Source organism: Alosa sapidissima, chromosome 9 (assembly GCF_018492685.1).
Source record: "Alosa sapidissima isolate fAloSap1 chromosome 9, fAloSap1.pri, whole genome shotgun sequence".
NCBI lineage: Eukaryota > Metazoa > Chordata > Actinopteri > Clupeiformes > Clupeidae > Alosa > Alosa sapidissima.
Window position 1 is genome coordinate 2,804,872 of NC_055965.1, and position 22,260 is coordinate 2,827,131.

At 43.5% G+C, this 22,260-nt stretch overlaps 2 protein-coding genes across 3 annotated transcripts; both read left to right on the forward strand.

The window, feature by feature from the left end:
• The first annotated feature begins 336 nt into the window (after positions 1-336).
• On the forward strand, positions 337-3,696 carry ptger1a (prostaglandin E receptor 1a (subtype EP1)). The gene is made up of 3 exons (XM_042103906.1): positions 337-647; positions 1,260-2,167; positions 2,500-3,696. The coding sequence occupies exons 2-3, from the start codon at positions 1,301-1,303 to the stop codon at positions 2,767-2,769; spliced, it is 1,137 nt and encodes a 378-aa protein (XP_041959840.1). The 5' UTR covers positions 337-647; positions 1,260-1,300; the 3' UTR covers positions 2,770-3,696.
• A 1,449-nt stretch (positions 3,697-5,145) lies between these two features.
• Positions 5,146-22,123, forward strand: ilf3a (interleukin enhancer binding factor 3a). 2 transcript variants are annotated; one of them, XM_042103815.1, is made up of 20 exons: positions 5,146-5,268; positions 6,036-6,191; positions 6,455-6,575; positions 8,180-8,364; positions 9,286-9,448; positions 9,574-9,712; positions 11,584-11,675; positions 13,177-13,272; positions 13,526-13,637; positions 13,723-13,820; positions 14,535-14,643; positions 15,590-15,703; positions 15,823-16,031; positions 16,224-16,388; positions 17,899-18,042; positions 18,306-18,434; positions 18,704-18,797; positions 19,796-19,858; positions 19,960-20,302; positions 21,306-22,123. In XM_042103815.1, the coding sequence occupies exons 2-19, from the start codon at positions 6,079-6,081 to the stop codon at positions 20,235-20,237; spliced, it is 2,424 nt and encodes an 807-aa protein (XP_041959749.1). In that variant the 5' UTR covers positions 5,146-5,268; positions 6,036-6,078; the 3' UTR covers positions 20,238-20,302; positions 21,306-22,123. The 2 variants fall into 2 exon arrangements, with proteins under 2 accessions (XP_041959749.1, XP_041959750.1); XM_042103816.1 differs by having other exon boundaries at positions 15,826-16,031.
• Positions 22,124-22,260: the final 137 nt, after the last annotated feature.

The window sequence follows — 22,260 nt, forward strand, 5'->3', positions numbered from 1 at the left end:
ACATACATGTCAGGAAGACTCATTAATTTGTTTGAGTTCATTTACTGTTAAAACTTCCTCATCCTCTTCCAGCATTCAAAATGACTAGCCAATGGCTCATCAACATCTAGACTGTATTCATATACAACATGCAAATACACTGTCTACCCTGAGGACATTTCAAGTACTTTACATCCATGATGAACTGAAATCAACATTATTGTGTACAAACTGTCAGGAGGTGCAGGTGAATCATTTGAAATATGGACTATCAATAAGTTAGATTCTGACTCAGAGAGCCGCCTAGAGGTTGTATTAAGTCACGCGTATATAAAACCCCAGAACACTTCATAAGGTAGTTTCAAGAAAGCGGCATGGAGCACATCTCCATGTGTCAATGCGGCAACACGATGACACACTAGTTAGCCCGTTAAGAAGAAGTTGGATTAAGTAACAAGAATTCTGAAATATTCGAAAATACCTGGTTTAGAAGAACCGTTCAGTTGCGCAATTGCAGTTGTTTTGTAATTAGTGTTTCTCGACGTGCGCGTTCTCCTCTGGATTATTTTAAGTATTGGGAGCTGATCTACATTTGGAATCAACGACACTGAAGAAACGTTTGACTCTTCTATGTGGATTGTTTTCCTTTGGGATCCAAATAAATGATGGTGAGTTGAGCAACTCAATATCTTAACTGTAAATTAAGATTAAACTCGCCATTAGATGTCTTCACACAGACACAGACTTTTTTAGTCTGTATGGAGGTGTCCACGGAAATGCGGCGTTGTGACACATTTCTGCAATGTTAAACGTTGCCAATTATTGGTATAGCTTGGTTAAGTTTAAAGACACATTTCAAACTTAGTGGTAGGCCTACACATTTTAATTAACCACATTCAGAGAGAACATTCACCACTCTTCTCTTAGGTAATTATAAATTACTTTATTTTACTATATTTAACTGTAGCTGAGCCTCACCAGCATTTTTCTATTCTTACCAACTGTTTTAACTTCCATTTCTTTCACATATGTCATATATCATAATTGATGTTACTGTTTGCAAATACGCTTAAGGTTCAGCTCACCAGTTGTAGTCATACATGTATGCATTCCTTTTTTAGATTTGGTTGGTTATTATGGATAAGACAATATTTGCACCGAACCTGACTTGAGTTTTATGTTTGTGCTGACATCGAATTTCTAGTAATCCCTATTAAATAACTAATAAAAGATGAAAAGTGAAATGTGACGCTTTTTTACCCTCTTTTATTTGTCCTCAGCATCCCCCCTCAGTGAATGACGCCCCGAGTATAACAGGCCCATGATGTTATCTGTACAGCACTGCAACTCCTCCGGCTGTGCGCCTCTCCATCCCCTCACCAACCAAAGCCAGCAGGAGGAGGTGGTGGCCATGGCCTCCCTCGGCCATCTCGGGAACCTCTCTCTGGACAAGCCGCCCGCCAGTGGCATCATAGTCGCTGGCCTCTCCATGACCCTTGGTGTCCTGTCCAACATCGTGGCCCTGATCATCCTCGCCAACGCCACCAAACACGTCCGCAGGCGCTCCAAAGCCACCTTCCTGCTGTTTGCCACTTCCCTGGTGGCCACGGACTTCGCCGGCCACATCATCCCTGGCGCCTTGGTCTTGAGACTCTACCTGTCCGAAGGGACGTCTCCGCAGGACTACGACTCGGCGGACCCTCTGTGCCAGTTCTTGGGCGGGAGCATGGTGTTCTTCGGCCTGTGCCCACTCTTCCTGGGTTGCGCCATGGCAGCCGAGCGCTGCCTGGGGGTCACCCAGCCGCTGCTGCATGCCTCTCTGGTCACCACCACGCGCACCAAGGTGTCCCTGTCAGTCATCTGGCTGGCAGCATTATGCGTGGCTCTGCTGCCCTGCTTCCAGCTGGGCTCTTACACCTATCAACACCCGGGAACCTGGTGCTTCATCAATGTGCTAGAGGACACTGAACAGGCCGATGTGGCATTTGTCATGCTCTTTTCAGGGCTCGGACTGGCGTCGCTGGCTGTTGCGTTTGTGTGCAACACCATCAGTGGGCTCACGTTGGTACGGGCCCGCATGAGGAGGAAGACCTACAAGCACCGCTCGGCCAAGTCGCACGACATTGAGATGGTGGTGCAACTGGTGGGGATCATGGTGACATCGTGTATCTGTTGGAGCCCTCTGCTGGTAGGTCTGAGAAACATGCCTGAGAAATGACTTCATCTCTTGACCAAGTCTCTTGACAAGATAAATGCTAATAATAACATTAATCAGAAAAAATCATATACAGAAAAAATAACATTTACTGTGAGTCTCTAGATTACCCTGTTAATCTTTAAGAAATGTGACACTTTTGTCTATGGTTTTCTACATATAACATTAATGAGTTTTACAAATTGTAATCCGGCAGTCAACATCAAGTTTTGTATAATAAAGACTTGTATGTATCAATCAAAATGTGGGTCTCTGTAAGATCATGTGTAGCCTGACTCACTCTTGGCTACATTTTCCTTCACCAGATCTTAGGTCTCATCACGGTGACTCGGTCTTACGGCGATATGATCGGAGAAGACCTGTCCACCTACAGGACTTTAATGATCATGGGTGTCCGCCTGGCCTCCTGGAACCAGATCCTGGACCCCTGGGTGTACATCCTCCTCCGTCGGGCAGTCCTCAGGAAGATTTACATCATCACAAAGCGCCAGGCCGACCTGAAGGCCAGCACACTCCGCCGCTGGGAGATCGGCTCCTTCCCGAGCTCGGAGAAGAACGTTGTCAACAAGGTCTGAGACTGCTGGGAAAACATTTGCTCTGATGCCTGGTGTCTCCGCGGGAATACACATGTGCTCCATGCATTTTGTGAGGAATAGTAAAATAACAGAGCTGACTTGTTAAGAACTGACTAAAGTATAACAAAGTTAACGCTGCTCAAGCACAGTATCAGTTGTAGTTTACTATGTACAGAAATAATCTGAGTAAGGCATTTCTACATACTAAGCTTTTCGAGTCCTCCATTCTCCTCTGTACCACCTCCTTAACACAAGTAATCACTGGTTCATCATTCTAAACGACAGAGGGAGACTGACTGAACTGTGCAGTCCTTTATTTGTTTCATGCAGTTTTGCACAGTAATCAGAATCTGCAAGAATCTGTAATCAGTCAGTACAGGGATCATGCCATAGTAAGCATTACTGACACTATATCACTTTTAGGACAGTGCATCTAGGCTGCAATTCACACATTGAATGGAAACTAGATTATCTGTAGCACACAAGTTTTTGGACATCTGCCAGGACCTTGTCAGTAAAAGGATTTTGAATGTAGAGATGGATATGGTCTTCTCATGCTCCTGAGCCAAGTGTATGACAGGTTGTCCTGTCAGTCAACAGAAAGGTCAAAGGTCATGAGATTAGCATTATGTAATTGCACAGCATCCATTTTAAATGACTGGATAATCATCATCATAAAATTCAATTATGAATGTTGCTTCAAGTTTTTTTGGAGAGTAGACTTCAATGATAATGTCATTGAAATTATACATGTTTGTTAGCAGCTTGAGCTGTGTGTATTGTGAGCAGTATTTTATTAAGGACAATAGGAAACTGTTTTGTATTGTCTTTTGCTTATACATGTGTATAAGTTTCTGAATGTACATTAATATGTATGTAAGAATGTATGAACCCATTGCATATTTATTGCCTGTTTTATCTCCTCAATTCTCTGGGGAAATTGTATAATAAAGTAAAATATAAACTTCAACTAATTATGTCAGGTAGTCATGAGTTTTTGGATGTAAGAAGTAATATTTTAGATGAGAATTCATTCTGTGGATCATTCAGTCATTACACAGGCTAATATCAAATATTTTGCCTAGCATTACATTTCAGTGACAAAATGTTTGAACTAAATGAGTTCTGTTAGTTATTTAAAACAAATTTCGACTTCCACGATTCTAAGAAAAGTGTTGACACCTGTGGCAGGTAAGCCTGAGGGGCTAAAACTAGCCTGACTGTAGGAAATAGAGACAAATCTATTTATACATCTATTTTTCACACATAGAGGACATCCCTCATGAGGATTGTTCTGATACAAGTCTAATAGAAGACAGAATGTTAAAGGCACAGTCAGAAATTGTATGATTTCAATTATCTCCTCACGACCATAGCTGCTCATGAGTGTAGGCAGCCCAGGTTCCGAAAACATGGGGGCAGCCTGACCCCCAAACACAAAACGAAACCCTACGTGGACTTATCTGTTTATCAAACTTTTTCAGACTAAGGACCACTTAAGCAACACCAAAGAGTTTTGTGTTCATTAAAATAATGTTTCCAAAATCGTTTCAGTGGTTCATCAACTTGTAACAGGGTGAACGGCACTTCTGCATTCGCTTTGCGGCCCTCTATCGGCTAACCGCACTATTGCCAGATCGGGTCTGAACCCGATGGAATGAGACATAAAAACTACAAATTTGACTTGCATCTGATGTCGCAATACATCGTAGCCTACTTTCATAAATCGTGCAACATATTCTACCTTGTCTGTGGACATCGTTATTTGCAAAGCCGGTGCTGGATAAACAAATTACGTGCGTGCGACAGAGGGAAAGTTCTTTGGTGTTCCTTTAACCAAATAAAAAAAAAATTACGGACCATCTAGCTAAAAAACAATAGACCTACAATCAACAGTAGGCCTATAGTAGGCGGCCTAGGCCTACTCACTGAACCACTGCTTATTGTCTTTGCACCTTGCTCATTGTGTCAGAGGATTCATATGATTTAGCCTATAGCTTACATAGTCAGTGTTGCAGAACTATTTGGATTTAAGTTGGTTCAATATTGCAAACAACTCAACTCATCTATATTGTACTTTACCTCGTCTGCTCGCGGACCACTTGGGATAGCTTGCGGACCACCAGAGGTCCATGGATCACACTTTGAGAAACACTGATCTAGGAATAGCCTACTGATGGGAAGGGTGAGCTACCTCTCTGGTGTGTTTCGTTTGGTCATTGGTTAAAATATAATGTAGGCCACATTGTTTTGGACAAAGGCGTCTACTAAATTTAAATATAAATATAAATATGAACGTAAACATTAACAAACGCTACTTCCTGCGCAATCGCTGACTTAATCTGACTTTTAATCTGTTGAAATGTAGCCTTCAACAATGTCTAACACAGAGCCGTAACATGTATCACAGCGCCCCCTACCTGTGATCGCGGAGAACTCTCACGTGTGCAGGAGCCAGAGGAGGCGGGCAAGCGCTACTAGGCTACTGAAAGAGCTGAGGTGAGTGTATCATTGCATGAGGCCAACAATGTCATATTATGTAAGAAATCAACAAAACTATTCTATTGTCTGTATGCACTTCAATCCATGTGAGTCGTAGGCTGTTTGGCTCGCGTAGGTCAAGAAATTGACCTAGGCTCAGATTTTACTCGGAGTAACGTTAGCGTTTCAAAGACGAGGCTAATCTAAATGGCCGAATTAGCTTGCTAGCTAACGTTAGGATGCAGGTTGACATGTTAGCTTGTAAAATAGCTAGCAACATGCAATTTAGGCACTAGTTAGATCTATCTCCAACCTGCAGTTTTCAGCTAGTCCCAAGACATTCGTCTCAAAATTCGTAACCGAGTGGGTGATTTGTAATTGTTTTGATAAACAGATCTGCCTGACATTATCATATCTGTAACGTTAAACGTTGACTTCACCTAGCACAGTTTGCCAAGATAACTAGCTAACGTTAACACTAAGTAAGTTATTGCTAACTGTTATTTGAGATGCACGAGACATTTAGACAAATATTACATCGCGGAGTTCATAAACTCCTTGTCGCAGGGATTGGAATCTTACAATGTGCGGCTGTCTTTCAAAGTGCTAGCTGCTAACGTTAACGCTTAAGTTACGGCTGTGTTGTTAGCCTACGTTAACTAGCTCATATTATCAGGAACAACTTTCCAACCGTTAAGTTAACGTCACATAAAGCTTCAGCCGACAAATTTGTTTACTCCTACTTCCTCGTCTGATTTGACCTTGCACGTTCTCCCTAATTTTAGAAGAGAGCTTGGCAAGAGTTGCTTTGGCCGAAATAAGTAAAATATGCAGACCGAACCGTCGCTCATGTGGGATGAGCAGAAGGCCTATGAGGAACTCTTATACTGGGATAGTTTGATTCAAGATGGTCATCGACTACACCCTCATGATTTTGACAGGTAATTATGCTTTTGTTTTGGTGGGTACTCGTCCACTTAATTGTTCTGTGTAACAAACAATGCCCCTCTCCACCTCGAGTATACAGCCTATGGATATGTGTCCATAAGGCACATGCCCACTTGAATGCAGTCTGTAAACTTCTGACCTGTGTAAAGGATAATTGGGCTGTTTTATTTCAGGCTGTATATGAAGACCATAATGATGCATTGACTGCAGTGTCATGCATGTGCTTATCTGTCCCAATGTCTTAAACTCTTGTCAGGTATGAGGACCTGCGTTACTGGTATGACTGCCTGTTCTATGAAGAGGAGCTCAGAAAGTACAATGAGTACATTGCAGCCCTTCATGAGCAAGAGAATCAGCATGTTTATGCCCCACAAGCGGTAAGCACCCCCACACACACACACACACACACACACACACATGGAACACTGACTATGCTTACATATGTGAACATTATTGTGCTGAGCTGTGGTATATCTTTGCCATGTACATTTCGAACGTGACATTTTAAACGTCTTTACCCCCTCATCTCAAATGGTTTTCAGAGTTCTGTTTTGATAATGGCTTTTTCATTAATGGCAAGATGCAGTCGTACTGGAAGTCTGGAATCACATCTTGTCCGACAAGGCAGTTGAAAGAACTTTACCAGACAGATATTCAGCTGTGCCAGATATTTTCCAAACTAAATAAAAACTCTGAGCACATTCTCCAGGTGTATTCTGGAGATATTCATTTGTTCAGAAGAAGGAAACTAATATTTTTAGTAACATAATTGTAGAGATGCACCGATATGGAATTTTAGGGCCGATAACCGATATTTATTGGTTTGTTGTGGCCGATACCGATACGATAACCGATAATATTACTCTTGAAAACAAATTGTGAAAAGTGATTTGGGGAAAGCATTTAATAAGCATAATTTTATTGTAGTAATTTTACCTACCACCAAATGATGGACAGAACTCATAATAGTCCTCAATAGTACAGCAGTCAACAACATAACAGTAGCCTAGCCCTACAGTATGTGTGGCTCCTTTAAGTGAACCTGACGTCAGTGAATTGCGAGTGAGTGGCTAGAGAGTTTGAATCGTTTTCATTTAGGACTAAACGGCTCAGCTTGGAATAAGCTACAGTATAGCGACCAAATCAGAGTTTGTGAGGGAAACTTAGGTTTAGTTTCAACTGCGGGTAACTGAATAAAGCTGCAACTCCTCAGACTGTATCTTATGTCCGTCTACTCTGTTGCGCATAACCTGCTGCAGCAGAAATGAAAGGAGTTAGCCCCGAAGGTTTTAATAACTTATTATGATGACCTGTCTGGAACTGAAGCACGAATGGTTAGCATATTTCTAAGTAATAATACAAAACCCAAGCTAAAGTAATGCTAATATAATACTAAAACACAACTTAGAATTAGGCCTACTTATGTACTCGTCCCACTAATGAGTTTGTTTATTTCTTTCCCCGTCCAGCGCGGTAAAGTGCAAACACACCAGCACAAGACGGCTCTAGATAGGGCTGAGCTCCGCTCTGTTAGGGTTAAATGGCGGATCATTCACGAGAGGATTTTGAGATGCACAGATTCCCAAATGAACGCATATCCACAGATTTTGTTAGAGTGGTGAAATACATTCACACCGCTGACATTATATTGAGGAAAAAGTATAGCCAACCAAGCTCAAGTAGCTCAGTGTAGCCAGACGGACCTTACGTAGGCCTAAATTAGGACTTTTAGGAAATTAGGCGCAAATTATCTGCCAGAATTCTGTTATCGGACCGATAATAATATTTTCATTTTTTCACTTATCGGCTAATAATATATCGGCTGCCGATATATCGTGCATCCCTACATAATTGTGGAATTTTAATGTATGAAGTGAAACAACGTGGATGGCTCTTTCCCACTGTGCATTGCAGTGTCTGTCTACCTGACATGTTTAATGGCTGCTCACCTCTCCTCTCCCACAACCATCTTATTTGACAGCCCCCCACACCACCCAACCGCCTGTTTGCCAGTGCAGACCGCCATGTGATGGTGAAACATAACGACGTCTACCCGTCGGCAGAGGACCTGGAGGCTGTGCAGACCATGGTGGGGCATGTGGAGTGCGGCCTGAAGGCCGTCTCTGACTGGATGAACGAGCAGGACATGCTGCGGTCTGCTGAGAGGTGAGCGTCAGTCAGGTTCAGGCTCAAGTTTACTTCTACTGACTTTGGTTGGGGCTGAGTGATCTGGCTAAAAATGGCCCATCTCAATATGCTAGGGAGAAATGCTGATGTATGATACAATATAATAAAATCTTATAAATAATGTTTACATTTATGCAAAGTTAACACATCATACTGACATAAAAGTTAATAGTTGTGTACAATTAAGAAAACCAGAGGAAATTGCACTCACAACTCATCAAAAATGAACGTGCACCGTTTTGCATATGGAGAAACCGGCAAATTGTTCACAAAACTATATGAAAAAATCACACAACAATATTCTCAGTATTGCATTACTGTATAGAAGAATGATCACGATATACAATACGATTTGGCACAGCCCTAACTTGGGTCTGATGATCAAGGAATCAAGATCTTAGCCTAATAGCTGGTTTGATTTGCATTGAGAGATGATCTTATGGAAAATCCAATCGTGAGATATGGTCAAGGGTACAGTATGTGATGTGGGGCTATTTTAATTCCAAAGGCCAAGGTAACTTTATCAGGATGCATAGTATCCTGGATCCATGAAATAACTGGCCTTTAAAAATAAAAATCTGCCTGCCTCTATTGGAATTTGATATAGGGGTATGTATACTTATGAGCCCCTGTATTTTAAGGAAGAACATTTATTTATTTATGATACATTATTCATTCACAAAGAGAATTGGTGTCGTTAAATGTTTGGAGTTTTCGTAATTTTTTTAAATTAAGGCATTAAGATCAATTTCCAAAAGATTATTTTTATTCCTCTATTTAGTCACGCTGTACATAAACATGCTAAAGTTATGTAAACTTATGAGCACAACTGTACTGTGAAGAAACAGCACAGTGTTGGATGTTGAAAGGGTGTTAAGTGCCTGTTTGTTGTCCCCTAAGTGAGCCTACGCGCACGCTGCGTGGGGTGTTCCGAGTGGGCCTGGTGGCTAAGGGCCTGCTGCTGAAGGGTGATCTGCAGGTGGAGCTGGTGCTGCTCTGCAAGGACGTCCCGACCAACTCACTGCTCATGATGGTGACGGGCAAACTCTCAATTCAGCTGAAGGTACCACCACCAATGCCACCACCACCATGCCATTGAAATGTGTCCGTTGGGACAGTTCTCTGACACGTGCATGCATGAACATACAGTATGTAGAGACGTGAGTCCGGTTTGTCTTCGTCTGACAGGGCCTTGCGGGTGAGGAATACACAGTCGCTCCAAACCCGAAGGAAGCGTGCATCACAATCAAGAGCACAGCAGAACCTGCGCTGACCCTCACGGTGCACGTGACCTCCCCAGAAGTCCGGCAGCAGGCGGCAAGTGAAGGTAACGTAGCCCCAGACCAGCCTCGCTCGTGATGTGTGCCTGGCCTCTAACGGTACTACAGAGAGCCACAGCTCTGGTGCGTCTCTGTGTTGTTGATCACTGCTCTTGGAGTTTTTCTTTCCCTCCTGTAGCGTTGACTCAGGTGGTGGTGTACTCATGTGTGAAGGGTTCCCATCCTCGTTGCCTTTTCAGTCAAATCTCGTTCGTTGCTGAATCCTAGCCTTTATAGGTAGGCTTTTCGAAACATAAAAATTTCAAGAGTGCGGATACACGTGTGTGCTTTACCTTATAGTTGTTCATGGTTTGTATTGCAGCAAATACATTTTTTTTTATTTGTAGATATATTCAATGAGGTGGACTCACCAATTGGCTTAAAATTGATTAGGGCATTTTAAATGTTGCTTATTTCCTCTTTTAATTAAGTTCATTGTCTTTTTCAGTGTCGTGTAGTAAAACTTAGAGTTGGGACTCCCTGACTGATCCTGTCCAGTATCGGTATCGGGTGCTGATACAGATGTAATTCAATCATGGTATATCACACTGACACTGATGATCCAGATGTTACGAACCTTTGTCGGCAGCTAAGCTCATGGAAGTAGATGGCGTTTGAGGTTGAGGTTGCCCAGCTTCAGTCCCTAACCTAATGTGTCTGCAGGGCTGATGCAAACCTTTCTGCTTCTCCCTTGCAACTTCCATCTCACCCCGTGTAGCTATTGGGCTATTTTGGGAAAGCTAATTAAAACTTGCTTTACTCTACAGTTCCATCCTAGCTGTGACTTGCTAATTTTGCTAACTTTGCCAATATAGTCTTCCAATTTTGGCTTTATTTTAAAATGTGTCAGAGCCATTTATGCTTTTGACTGTTATTGGTCTAAACAAGGCCAATTTACACCAGAACCGTTTTTTGAAGTCAAGAGTTTTTCAGTTGTCTGTCCGAGAATCCGTTAGAATCAATGTAGCAATTTACACCGGCAGTGCTTTACGCATGTATTGTGTCCGATCAGAGTGTCTTTTTACATTTCGCTTCTAATTTAGAGCATATGTGAAGCGTAGACATACAAAACACATTGTTACCTCACATCTGAGATGGATGCAGTCTAAATTATGTTTCAATCACGCCTGCGTCTTGTTTGCATTGTAAATTCCCAGTCAACAAGCCCCAACAACAGCAAAAAACCTCATTCATATTTTCTTTTTACCTTTTCTGTGTTGTGTGGTTTATTATAGTCTCATGTAACCAAAACAATAACAATAATAATGATGATGAAAAAAGAGGTTCGGTTTTGGATTCAGAAGAGAAAACAATCCTTAATGTCCCTTTGCTATAGTGAGCCCTGTGAGTCCACACATCAGTGTTGTTTTGCTGCAGTAAGGACCTGTTTGCTATTTAGTCGTTTTACATATTTGAATATTGTTGCCTGTGTTCAAAATCTGATTATTTCATCCAAACCTTCAAGTCTGTCCACTTTTAGGGATGCTGGACCTTTGACCAACTGGATGCTGTCTGTCTTGGAAGGGGGAAAAGCAGTTTACCCTAAAAAGAGGGAGAGGGGAGGGGCTCTGCCTGTAGCAGAATGCAGCGTCACGTCCAGTTTAATAGAATAATGACCAGAGGTGTGCCGCCTTTAAATAATTGGGGCTTCTCGGTACGCTTGCTAGTGTCTTTGGCACAGTAAGTTGCTTGTTAAACTACATTAGAGTGAATGTGATCCGAGGGTGGGTGGGAACGTTAGAGGACGTTAGTACGGGGACCCCCCTCCTCTCGCTCTGGATGCTGTCGGCATGGCAACACTGCCCTTTCCCCCCGGGACATGTAACAGAACCCCGCTTGGTCAAACTGTGCCTTATCTTCTCATTCCACTCGCCAATAGAAATGCAATCGGTCAGCCCTCCGCCGGACGCCCTGGACAGGCAGAAATGCCTGGATGCCTTGGCGTCTCTACGCCACACCAAGTGGTTTCAGGTTTGCACCCTGCCTTTATTGTCACGCTGTTTGATTAAATGACAGTACCTTCCAGACCTGAGTCAGATGTGTATTTCATGAGTAGTTCACCCATCATTTCATATGCTGAAACCCTGTACATGTGTTCGGGGTGCAGTAACTATACATGAGTGGTGGTGGGGTTTGTGCAGACTATATTTCACAACAGTAGGTCAGGTCATTCTGATACAATTGCTTGTAAGTGATAATATTAACCTTGCTGTAATGTTACCCCAGTAGGGAGATATTAAGTTTTTTTATGTTGCTTCACTCTGTGTCTGTCTCTGTGTGGTTGTGTGACTTTCTCACTGTCAGATTCATTTGAGCATTAAGGCTTTTAGTTTTTGTTTACATGGTCAGTATTGGTAACACTCTTACTTTCCGTTGACATATTTAAGGGTGCGTTCACACTCGAGCTGCTGGTGTGGACTTGGGTCAGAATTGAAGTTCAGTTTCTGTAGTTCATTTTAAGGCTGTATTGGGTCATTCAGTGTCACATCAGAGAAAGTTGTTGCTGCACCGTCTCGGATTTTGTTCAACTTTGTCTAGATTATGAACGGGCCCCAAAACTAAGGCCTGTATTTCTGTCCATATCCTACATGTCTTCATATATTTTTCAGCCCTCGGTATTTAATTTGTTTTTGTTTTGTTTTTTGTGGTAAGCAATGATTTTAAAATATTATTGTACAAAGTATTTTTCATAGGCAGCACAAGCTTTGTAGGGTGGAAGACAAACATGTTGTCAGTATGACTGAGCCATTAAAAGTTTCTATAGCATGAGAATTGAGTTTCTATAAGGCAAGATGGTAAGGTAAATATAAGGTAAATTGACGAGACATTGAGGCTATTATGCACTTGTTTCTTGTACCCATATGTTTTCAATCATCATTTTTTCAGTTATTTTTTTTAAATGACTAAAAGACGCATGAAAGTTTATCTGGAAATAGCTGAATGTATGTATGTGTGTAGAAACTGCGTGTTTCTTACATGTTGAGAATATACATGGACTGTGGTTGGCAACTAAATGATGCAATGTGGCAAGCAACCAGTGGGAGGGGGAAATGTTTGCACTTTAGTTCAGATCAGCAAAAAGTGTGAAAACAGCCTTACCAAATGAATCCTTGAAATGAGCATGTGAAGTGTGGGTGAACTACTCTCTGAAGCATTGGAGATCGTTTTGAAATGTTCGTAACAGCATGTCAAATGTTATAAACAGAACCGTGCCTTCAAATGCAAAAAGCAACGTGGGTCTGAAAACGTTCGAAATACACATTTGACAACAGGTCTTTACTTTGTTTGGCCTATAAAACAATCCCTACAATTCCCTGATTAAAGGCTTTAAGCTTATAAAAATACTAAGCACCACTTGCTTGCTTCGTGTTAGAGGATACTTGCAGTAGAGCATAGGACTGTAAGAAGCTAACTGATGACGTATTAACTGCCCAAAGCTGACCTGTGCTGTTACTTACGGTTTGGTTTCCAGGCCCGAGTGAATGAGCTGAAGTCCTGTGTGGTGGTCATCCGCATCATGAGGGATCTCTGCACCTGTGTTCCTTCCTGGCTTCCACTGAAGGGATGGGTGAGTGCAGGGGAGCCCTTACTAGCCAAGGCTGTTGATCTCTAAGGAAGACTAAAGATATAAAGATAGCTAGCCGCGTTCCCTATTGTCTATAAAGCGTCTGTACTGCTGTATATGGGACCACACTATCTCGATGCCCAAGACAAATTTCTCTCTGTTAGAGACATTAAAGGCTTATCTTATGTTATCTTATACATACATGTGTTGAGGTTTTTACTAACATGCAGATTTCTTTGTTTTTATCACGCACAAGGCCCTGGAGCTGCTATGTGAGAAGGCTATCAAGACATGCGAGAGACCTTTGGGAGTAGCCGAAGCCCTTCGCCGAGTCCTTGAATGTGTAGCATCTGGAATCTTGCTGGAAGGCAGGTGTTTCTGCTGTGCTTGTGAGAGACGTCTATTGAAGGATAAGAAATGCTTTCTAAACTAACCTGCCGTCTCCATTCTCAGACGGCCCAGGCATCTCCGACCCTTGTGAGTCAGAACCAACTGACGCCACCTGTAATATGACCCTTCAGGAGCGAGAGGAACTCACTGCAAGTGCCCAAGTGAGTGAAGAGTAGGGGGTTCTGGGACTAGTCTCATTTTTCTCATTTTTGTACAATGTCTGTCCATAGCCATTAGTTGCCGTTAGCCATTTTTAGCACGAGATGTTGACTACTGCCTACAGCGCTGACGAGGGGCTATAATAGGTGACCAGCTGATGAAATCCCAATAGAGAGGGTGTGGTGCTAAAATTGGAAATGCGTGTCCCGTGTGCTTAGATGTGGGTCAGTAGGTTAGTTCACTGGCCAGAGGAGTGGACTGCGAACAGAGTTTTCACCCCTGTGGAGAATTTAGTGTCACAGTCGTAAACAGCTCCTTACGGAGCCTGAAGAAGACCTACAGGGCTTACCTATAGTGCAGCTCCAGGCGAACTGTGTCAGACCTACAGGGCTTACCTATAGTGCAGCTCCAGGCGAACTGTGTCAGACTGGGTTGTTGCACACACAGAGATTAGGGTATGTACCATTTGATCCAACTCTGGGGTAGACGGCAAGTAAACTAATTTCCCACAAAGTTGCCGTGTTCCTTTAAGCCCTGGACCTGACTGAGGCTAACTCCACTACAAAGTTCCTACTGAATGAATACATGTCCATAGTCAGTAGGAGGTAACCTAGAGTTTGGCATTATACTCAGTGTGTGTGTTTTTGTCTCTCTCTCTCTCTCTCTCTCTCTCTCTCTCTCTCTCTCTCTCTCTCTCTCTCTCTCTCACCTTACAGAAAGCCTTGAGGCTGTTTGCCTTTGGACAGTATCACACAGTTCTGGGTATGGATCGACTCAATTACACGCCCAAGTCTAACCGAGGGAGATTCCCTGGTCCAGGAGGAGGTATGGACAGACCTAGCTCCAGTCATAACTCAGAAATCACAGTAGTAGCCATACACAAATGTAGCTGATGTGTGGGTAACTGTTTGGCACTACTACGGGTGTGTATGGCACTCAAGCCACATTGAGGTGCTGTAGGATGCACATGGCCACATTCTTTTCACCAATGTGTCCTGGGCCACATTGAGGGACTGCCTACTCAACTGATGTCCGCTGTGTCACTGGAATTGCATATACTCATTTACGTATAGAGATGCCAACAGGGACATATCTCCAAAAAAAAAAAAACTCTTTACGAGTGCATTAGGGGGCAGCCGTGGCCTACTGGTTAGCATATCGGACTTGCAACCGGAGGGTTGCTGGTTCGAACCCCGACCAGTAGGCACGGCTGAAGTGTCCTTGAGCAAGGCACCTAACCCCTCACTGCTCCTCGAGCGCCGCTTTAGCAGGCAGCTCACTGCGCCGGGATTAGTGTGTGCTTCACCTCACTGTGTGTTCACTGTGTGCTGAGTGTGTTTCACTAATTCACGAATTGGGATAAATGCAGAGACCAATTTACCCTCACAGGATCAAAAAAGTATTTATACTTTTTACTATACTATACAAACATCTGCGGCGATTGCGCTACAGAATCAACCCAGTGTTGAGAAGTGGGATCCGGTCACAAGAGGACACTTGTGGCATGGCGACACATTCTAATGCCAGATGTAAACTAAGTACACTAAGGTGTGAGTTGTCCACTTGTGGTTACATTCGCTAAGCCACTTGGTATACCAGGTATGAACTGTTTGTTTGACCTCAACAGAAAGGGGTAGGATAATGTAGCCCAAGAGATTTATTCATTAAGAATATGCACTGTGTTCCTAAAATCTGTATGTACATTCAAACATTGATAGGTTGCATGCAAAGATATATAAATATGCATTTGTCATCTGTGTCTGCTGTTTAGCTGTTAAACCAGTGGATGCACTGCCGGCTCCTCCATCTAAGAGACCCATGGAGGATGGAGCCAATAGCAGCGTCGCAAACAAGAGGAAGAAATTTCAGAAGCCACTGAAGAAACGTATGTAAATAGCCAGATTCGGGCTTAGTTGTCCTCAAAGTTTCGTCGTTGTTGTTGTTACTGTTGTCATCCAGGTGTTTATGCTGATGATGCGTGCCTGTGTGATTCCCGTCTCCCAGCAGCCCCCTCGGAGCAGAGCGGCCTCCCCCAGAGCTCGGTGGTCATGCTGAAGCTGAACAAGATGCGTCCGGGTCTCCTGTACCGGCTGGTCTCGCAGACGGGCCCCGTGCACATGCCCATCTTCACCATGGCCGTGGACATCGACGGGGAGACGTACGAGGCCTCAGGGCCGTCCAAGCGCTTGGCCAAGCTGCAAGTGGCCCAAAAAGTGAGTTTGCGATTGCTTGAGACTGCACTGTACACTATACGCTACCTTACTGTTGGGTCTGAAAAGGAGCCCAGTCCAATATGGAGTTCATCAGTATGGAGGTCTCTTTTTTACTCTTGGGTGTCTGATGTTGGGGCTCTGTCCTCAGGCTCTTGAGGGGTTGGGTGTCTGATGTTGGGGCTCTGTCCTCAGGCTCTTGAGGGGTTGGGTGTCCGTTTGAACCCAGAGAAGAGAGCGGCGGCAGTGCCGACGCCAGCAAACCCTGTGAAGAGTGAAGAGCAGGAGGAAGCAGCTGCCACGACCACGACAGCAACTCCAGTCTCAGTCTCAGTCGCAGAGCCAGAGGAGAACGCCGAGGTGAGGCGAGCAGAGAACCCCCCCACAGCTCAGTCATCATCTCCTCAATCACTATAGAGTGGAAATCAGTCAGTTTGAAACCCTTATACATAGATAAATAGTAGGGGTGTAACGGTACACAGAAGTCACAGTTCGGTTCATACCTCGGTTTGGACATCACGTTTCGGTACGAGTTCGGTACAATGGAGGGAAAAGCAAAACAAAAATGCAGAAAGCTATTTTTTTTTTTATTGTGCATGTCTCAGGCTGTACCACCTAGTGTCATACAGTCTCTTCCCTGAGCTATCTGCAACAGCCTGAAGTGTGTAAGATGTAGGCTAAACAATAAGTACCCAGACTCCACCTGTAACTTGTAAACAAAATAAGACAATCAGCTATAAAACTGAAAATAGGCCTACAGCATCTCTTATATCTGAAAGTGCAAATTACATAGAATAATGATTTTTAAAAATCCACTTAAGCAAGACCGTGAACATCCGTGATTAGTTGTATATGGAAGGGTCTACAATTTGCCTCAATATTTTTCAGTGTGTGTACAGTAAAAATCTACTAACTGTGAAAATATCACACTATTTTGCCTTCTTTTAACAAAACGAAATTTCTCCTTTCATTTCAAAAAACAGACTACAACTAGAAGTCACTTGATTTTACCCTTCGACGTTAACTCACCGTAGCATGGTTTGTTTATTAGCCTGGTTAGCGTTGACACTTTCTTTTACTGTCTATGCACTTAACACTGCCAGCTCCTCATGCGAGAAGTTACCCTAACATAAAGGTAATTACCACGCGATTTACATGGCTTTCTGTCATTACGAAATCATTTAATTTAAGCCATAGGTTTTGGCCCTATTTGTATGTGTATCCAAAGGCTAGTGAAGCGCAGGGAAAGTTTTTTTTTTTTCTCCTTTCAGTGATTGGTAGCATACATCATCTGGGTGATGGCTTCGAATATGTGTAGCATGTGCGATATATTTCCACTCACATACCCAACAACTGCTGAACAACGCCGACACACAGTTTCGTCTTATCCACCACTCTCTCGTCTTTACTACTGTAACTGAAGTTCTCAAACTTCCGATAAAGAGACCAGCGGGTCCTCTAACTCTTGTGGGTCGCCACCACTCGCTTAGTGCTGCTATCTCTGACTGACTGACTCGACCGACGACCTGACAAAAAATAACATCGGCGCCAATCAGAGCTTCAGAGCTAAGGCGAGGCTACAGATTAGCGTTAGGTGTCGCTAAAGAACTCTCGTACTTAACAGTAATTCCGCATTACATGAATTAATCCGCACACAAGTTTTATGTATTTTTATACCGTGTATTCTTCGTGTAAATTCGTGCACCGAACCGTGACGCCCGTACCGTTTCGGTTCAATACGAATACATGTACCGTTACACCCCTAATAGATAGATACTTTATTGATCCCCAAGGGGGATATGGCTTTTAACCATGACATAATAGAAACAATACACCTTTGTTCATTGTCTTCATTTCACCCATAAACCAGGCGCAGTCTGCCTTCCAGGCGGGTCCCATCCTCACCAAACACGGCAAGAACCCCGTGATGGAGCTCAACGAGCTACGCCGAGGCCTGAAGTATGACCTGGTGTCTGAGACCGGCAGCAGTCACATCAAGAGTTTTGTTATCGAGGTCAGTCGACGTACCAACTCCAGTGCTATAACCATTCATTAACACACGCAGCAGTTGGACATCTAGAGCGTTAGGATGCGGTTCTCTTTCAAGTAGGCAATAGTTTGAAGAAATACTACCCAATAATTATATGAAGGAATACGTGAGGACTGCTGAGTTTGTTGTACTTTTTGTTGGTTTTTTTTTGTTTTTTTTGATGACTTCCACACTTTCAGATTCATGGTGCACCAACAGTTTGTACTCTTGTCTGTCTGCCCTCTCAGGTGGAGGTTGATGGGCAGAAGTTCCAGGGCACTGGGTCCAGTAAGAAACTGGCCAAAGCCAACGCAGCCATGGCCGCCCTAGAGAAGGTCATGCAGGCCAGTGTGCCGTTCAAGAAGAAGAAGCCCGCAGTAAGCAGCCCGGGCTTTAGGACTCTCTGAGCGCTCACATGGTTGTTGCATGGTTGTAAACTCAGGCCGATGCTGTAAAAGAGCTTAATGCTCAGTCAGTCTTTTCTAAATAAACAACGGTGTATCATGATGATGATGTACCACTAAAACCATATTTTGCCTTAAAATATCTATATGAGAAATCCCACTCTGTTTTGGTGGTGTCACACCTGAAGGTTGGGTTTGAACGTGGCCCCTAACATGAGTGTGTTGTCCGTGTGCCCCACCAGTACGGCTTGGGATACATTGCTCCAGCAGGCGCTGTTCGTGGCAGAGGCCGGGGGCGAGGACGAGGCCTGAACCACAACACCAGCAGCTACACAGGTGAGACCGTACACAGCACTCCTGTCTGGGTGAGACCGTACACAGCACTCCTGTCTGGTTGAGACCGTACACAGCACTCCTGTCTGGGTGAGACCGTACACAGCACTCCTGTCTGGTTGAGACCGTACACAGCACTCCTGTCTGACTGAGGCCATAGACCAGGGGTCGGCAACCTTTTTTGCCTGGAGAGCCACTTTGACCAAATGTATTATTTTTTTAATCTCAGAAGAGCCACATAAAGACGGTAACAAGAAAAAGTTTGGATATTTAACGTACATTTACTTCAACAGAGGATTTTGAGCCTACATTTTCTAGTTTTAATGTGCCTACAGCAAGCGCACACATCTCTAGCCTACAGCAAGCGCACACATCTCTAGCCTACAGCAAGCGCACACATCAACAATAACAATTAAAGAGCAGTTTTCCTTATCTAGCCTACAGCAAGCGCACACATCAACAATAACAATTAAAGTGTTCTTGTTGAAATGGAGGGAAACCGGTGATTTTGTTTGATATTGACATGGCAACGAACCGCGAATGTAACAACAGAGAGGGTTAAAGCGGAGTAATCAAGGATCTTTGGTAACAATATTGTGCAGCTACGGTTACGGGGTCAAGTGAGGTGGAAAGTTATATAGGCTAAATTACTCAGATAGACTTACAATATTACATTTTGAAAATGAATGAACTAAAATATTTTTTTTATTTATTATAATAATTGTATTTATGTTGGTATTAAAAAATATTGTGAAGGTATTAAAAAAGGTATTAAAAGGTATTAAATTCAACTTAAGAATTTCTGTATATACCCTGAGACAGCACTCCTGTCTGACTGAGACCATAGACAGCACTCCTGTCTGACTGAGACCATAGACAGCACTCCTGTCTGACTGGCATCGAGAAGAGGCCACTCGTCTCTTCATGCCTTCTCACACAAGTGTGACGTATAAAAGCCTGTGTTAGCGTATGTGTGGTGTTAACTTGATGGTCTGTTTCAGCTGGTGGCATGGGAACGTATGGCTACGGCAGCACCTCCACGTCCTTCTACAGCGGCTCTTATGGTAGGTCCCCTTCCTGTCGTGCTCCAATCATTTGTTTTGATAGCATTTGAGTCTTTTATTTATTTGGCTAACGTGGCGCCGTTGTGCCACCTCTTCACCAGAAACCTCCTCCCCCAGCGCTGGAGCGCCGCCCGGGGTCCCCGAGAGCAAAGCGGCCCCCTCCACCCCCGCCGCCGCCTCCAGTGTGCCCCCCTACGTGGCCCCCTACAGCAGCTACCCCAGCAGCACAGCTGCCCCTGCTGCCCCTGGCCCCAAGACCACCGCCCCTGCTGCTGCTGCCGCCGCCACCCCCCACCACCACCTACCCAGTGTCTTACAGCCAGGGCTACACCCCCTACAAGAAGCCCCCGCCCAGCCAGACTCCACTAGTGGGCCCTGACTACGGGTACGGTTACGCCAGGCACACCCCTGAAGCCACCGCCACCACAGACTACAGCTATGGGGGTGAGTGCTGCACTGCACACGTAGTAAAGGGCTTTCTGACAATGATGCTGCCAGCTTATGTTGGAGTCAGTGGAAGAATTGTAAATGAAGTTAGTAGTACCTAGGGTTGCAAAATTCCGGGAATTTTCAAAGTTGGAAACTTTCCATGGGAATTAATGGGAATATATGGGAATTAACAGGAATAAACGGGAATTAATGGGAATAAACTGGGAATTTTTAATATGGCAAGTTAGTCTATAACAGGGAACTTAAATGTAGTGGACAAAACCTAGATCTTGCAGTCTAATATTAGTTAAAACAACCTGATTTAATGCAATTTCAGTCGAATTTCTACCCTGCACATATGTCAATCACATGCACACAGCAATCGGCATAGGCTGCTAGACATAAAGGAAACCTATGGTGCGTTTATATGCATGGTGGAAAATGTTCCAACCAATCAGATTTTGTTGAGTGGTGTGGTGTGGTGTATCTTGGGCAGTTCAGTGCTGCTAGTTTAGCACGCTAGTAAACCATAGGCAGAGAATAGGATTCCCGCTAGCATGCTAGCCAGCTTTGTATGCTAAGCTAAGCAAAAATACGAACATACAAATCATATTGCTTATTACGAAACAAAATGTTAATGTTTGTATATGAAACAGTTTGTATGAATTACCCAAAATTCCCAGTTAATTCCCGTAAATTCCCATTAATTCCCATAATTTCCTTTAATTCCATGATGGTTTCCAATTTGGAATATTTCCAAAATTCCCCAGCTTAACTTCCCATGGTAAGTTTCCGGAAAGTTTCCGTAAATTTACCAGAAATGTTCCGCCCCTTTGCAACCCTAGTAGTACCAGACCATACTTAGCTCACAGACAAGACATGCTTACGGACTTTATCAAGCTGTGCGTGTGTGTGTGTGTAAACATGTAGACTTTGTATATCCACTAATGTAGACATGACTGAAATGTGCAGCCTTTTAATTCCTTGTGTCGTTCTCCTATGTCATTTCCACCTACAGCCTATGCCAGCCAGATGTCCTATGGCATGCCAGGAGCTCAGGGCTACAGCTACACCCAGTCAGCCTATCCCAACATAGGAGGCTACTCCACTGGAGCTACCTACCCCACCTACAAATAGATCCACTTCAGCCATGATCCAGCCTCACTCTGCTTGTCTGTGGGGGAGCTTGCTTGCATCAACTGAAATGCACAGCATCTCAAAATCAAGCATGGCTTTCTCTTTCTTTCTCTCTCTCTGTTTTTTAGTTTTTGTTTGTTTGTTTAGGTTTGGTCAAGGCCCATGCGTTGTTTGTTTTTGGCAGTGTTTTGATGCGCTGTCTCAGTGACGCTTGACTGCAGGTCTGTCTTGGGTTTTTATTTCCAGCTGTTCCATATCCCCGTCACCTGTTGATATTTATAATATGTGTGATTGGAAACTAATTGTAACGTGTGACTGGTCAGGAATCTGTTCCTACCTGGGAAGAGGAAGTCGGCATGTGTCATGATCTTAATTCTTTTTTTTTAGCATGGAAAAAAAAGTGTCAGCCATGTTCCTCCTTCTTTTTTGATCAGTGTGTTGGTAGACGGGAAACTGAAGCTGTTGTACATAAGAAGGTGTAGTGGTTTGAACCACTGCTGCTAACTTTATTTTTTATCAATCAGAGTACCGTAATGTTCTCTCATTATCAGTTTGAGTTTTGTGAATGTAGCCGAGTGGCGATATCTTTCCAAACTAAGTACTGAATGATCAGATTTTTCTTAATAAAATGGATAGGTTGCTCTTGTTTTCCAACTTAATGAAACCTGTTTCTAATGAATAAAACATTTTGTATTTTCATTTTGTCTTTTTAACATTGTCTCATTTACGAAATAAAAAAAAGTGGCCCTCCTCACAGGGCTGTGATCCAGTCAGCAGTGGGTGACCAGGTTTAAACTTTACGGTTTTAAACTTCTAAACTTTAAATTTGCACTTAT

Bases quoted from the DNA above. Each gene is read 5' to 3' on its own strand.
- ilf3a (XM_042103815.1), top strand. From the start codon at position 6,079: ATGCAGACCGAACCGTCGCTCATGTGGGATGAGCAGAAGGCCTATGAG. The intron at 16,389-17,898 runs GTGAGGCGAGCA...CCCATAAACCAG, and splicing joins AGCCAGAGGAGAACGCCGAG to GCGCAGTCTGCCTTCCAGGC. The intron at 18,043-18,305 runs GTCAGTCGACGT...CTGCCCTCTCAG, and splicing joins TCAAGAGTTTTGTTATCGAG to GTGGAGGTTGATGGGCAGAA.
- ptger1a (XM_042103906.1), top strand. From the start codon at position 1,301: ATGATGTTATCTGTACAGCACTGCAACTCCTCCGGCTGTGCGCCTCTC. The intron at 2,168-2,499 runs GTAGGTCTGAGA...TTCCTTCACCAG, and splicing joins TCTGTTGGAGCCCTCTGCTG to ATCTTAGGTCTCATCACGGT.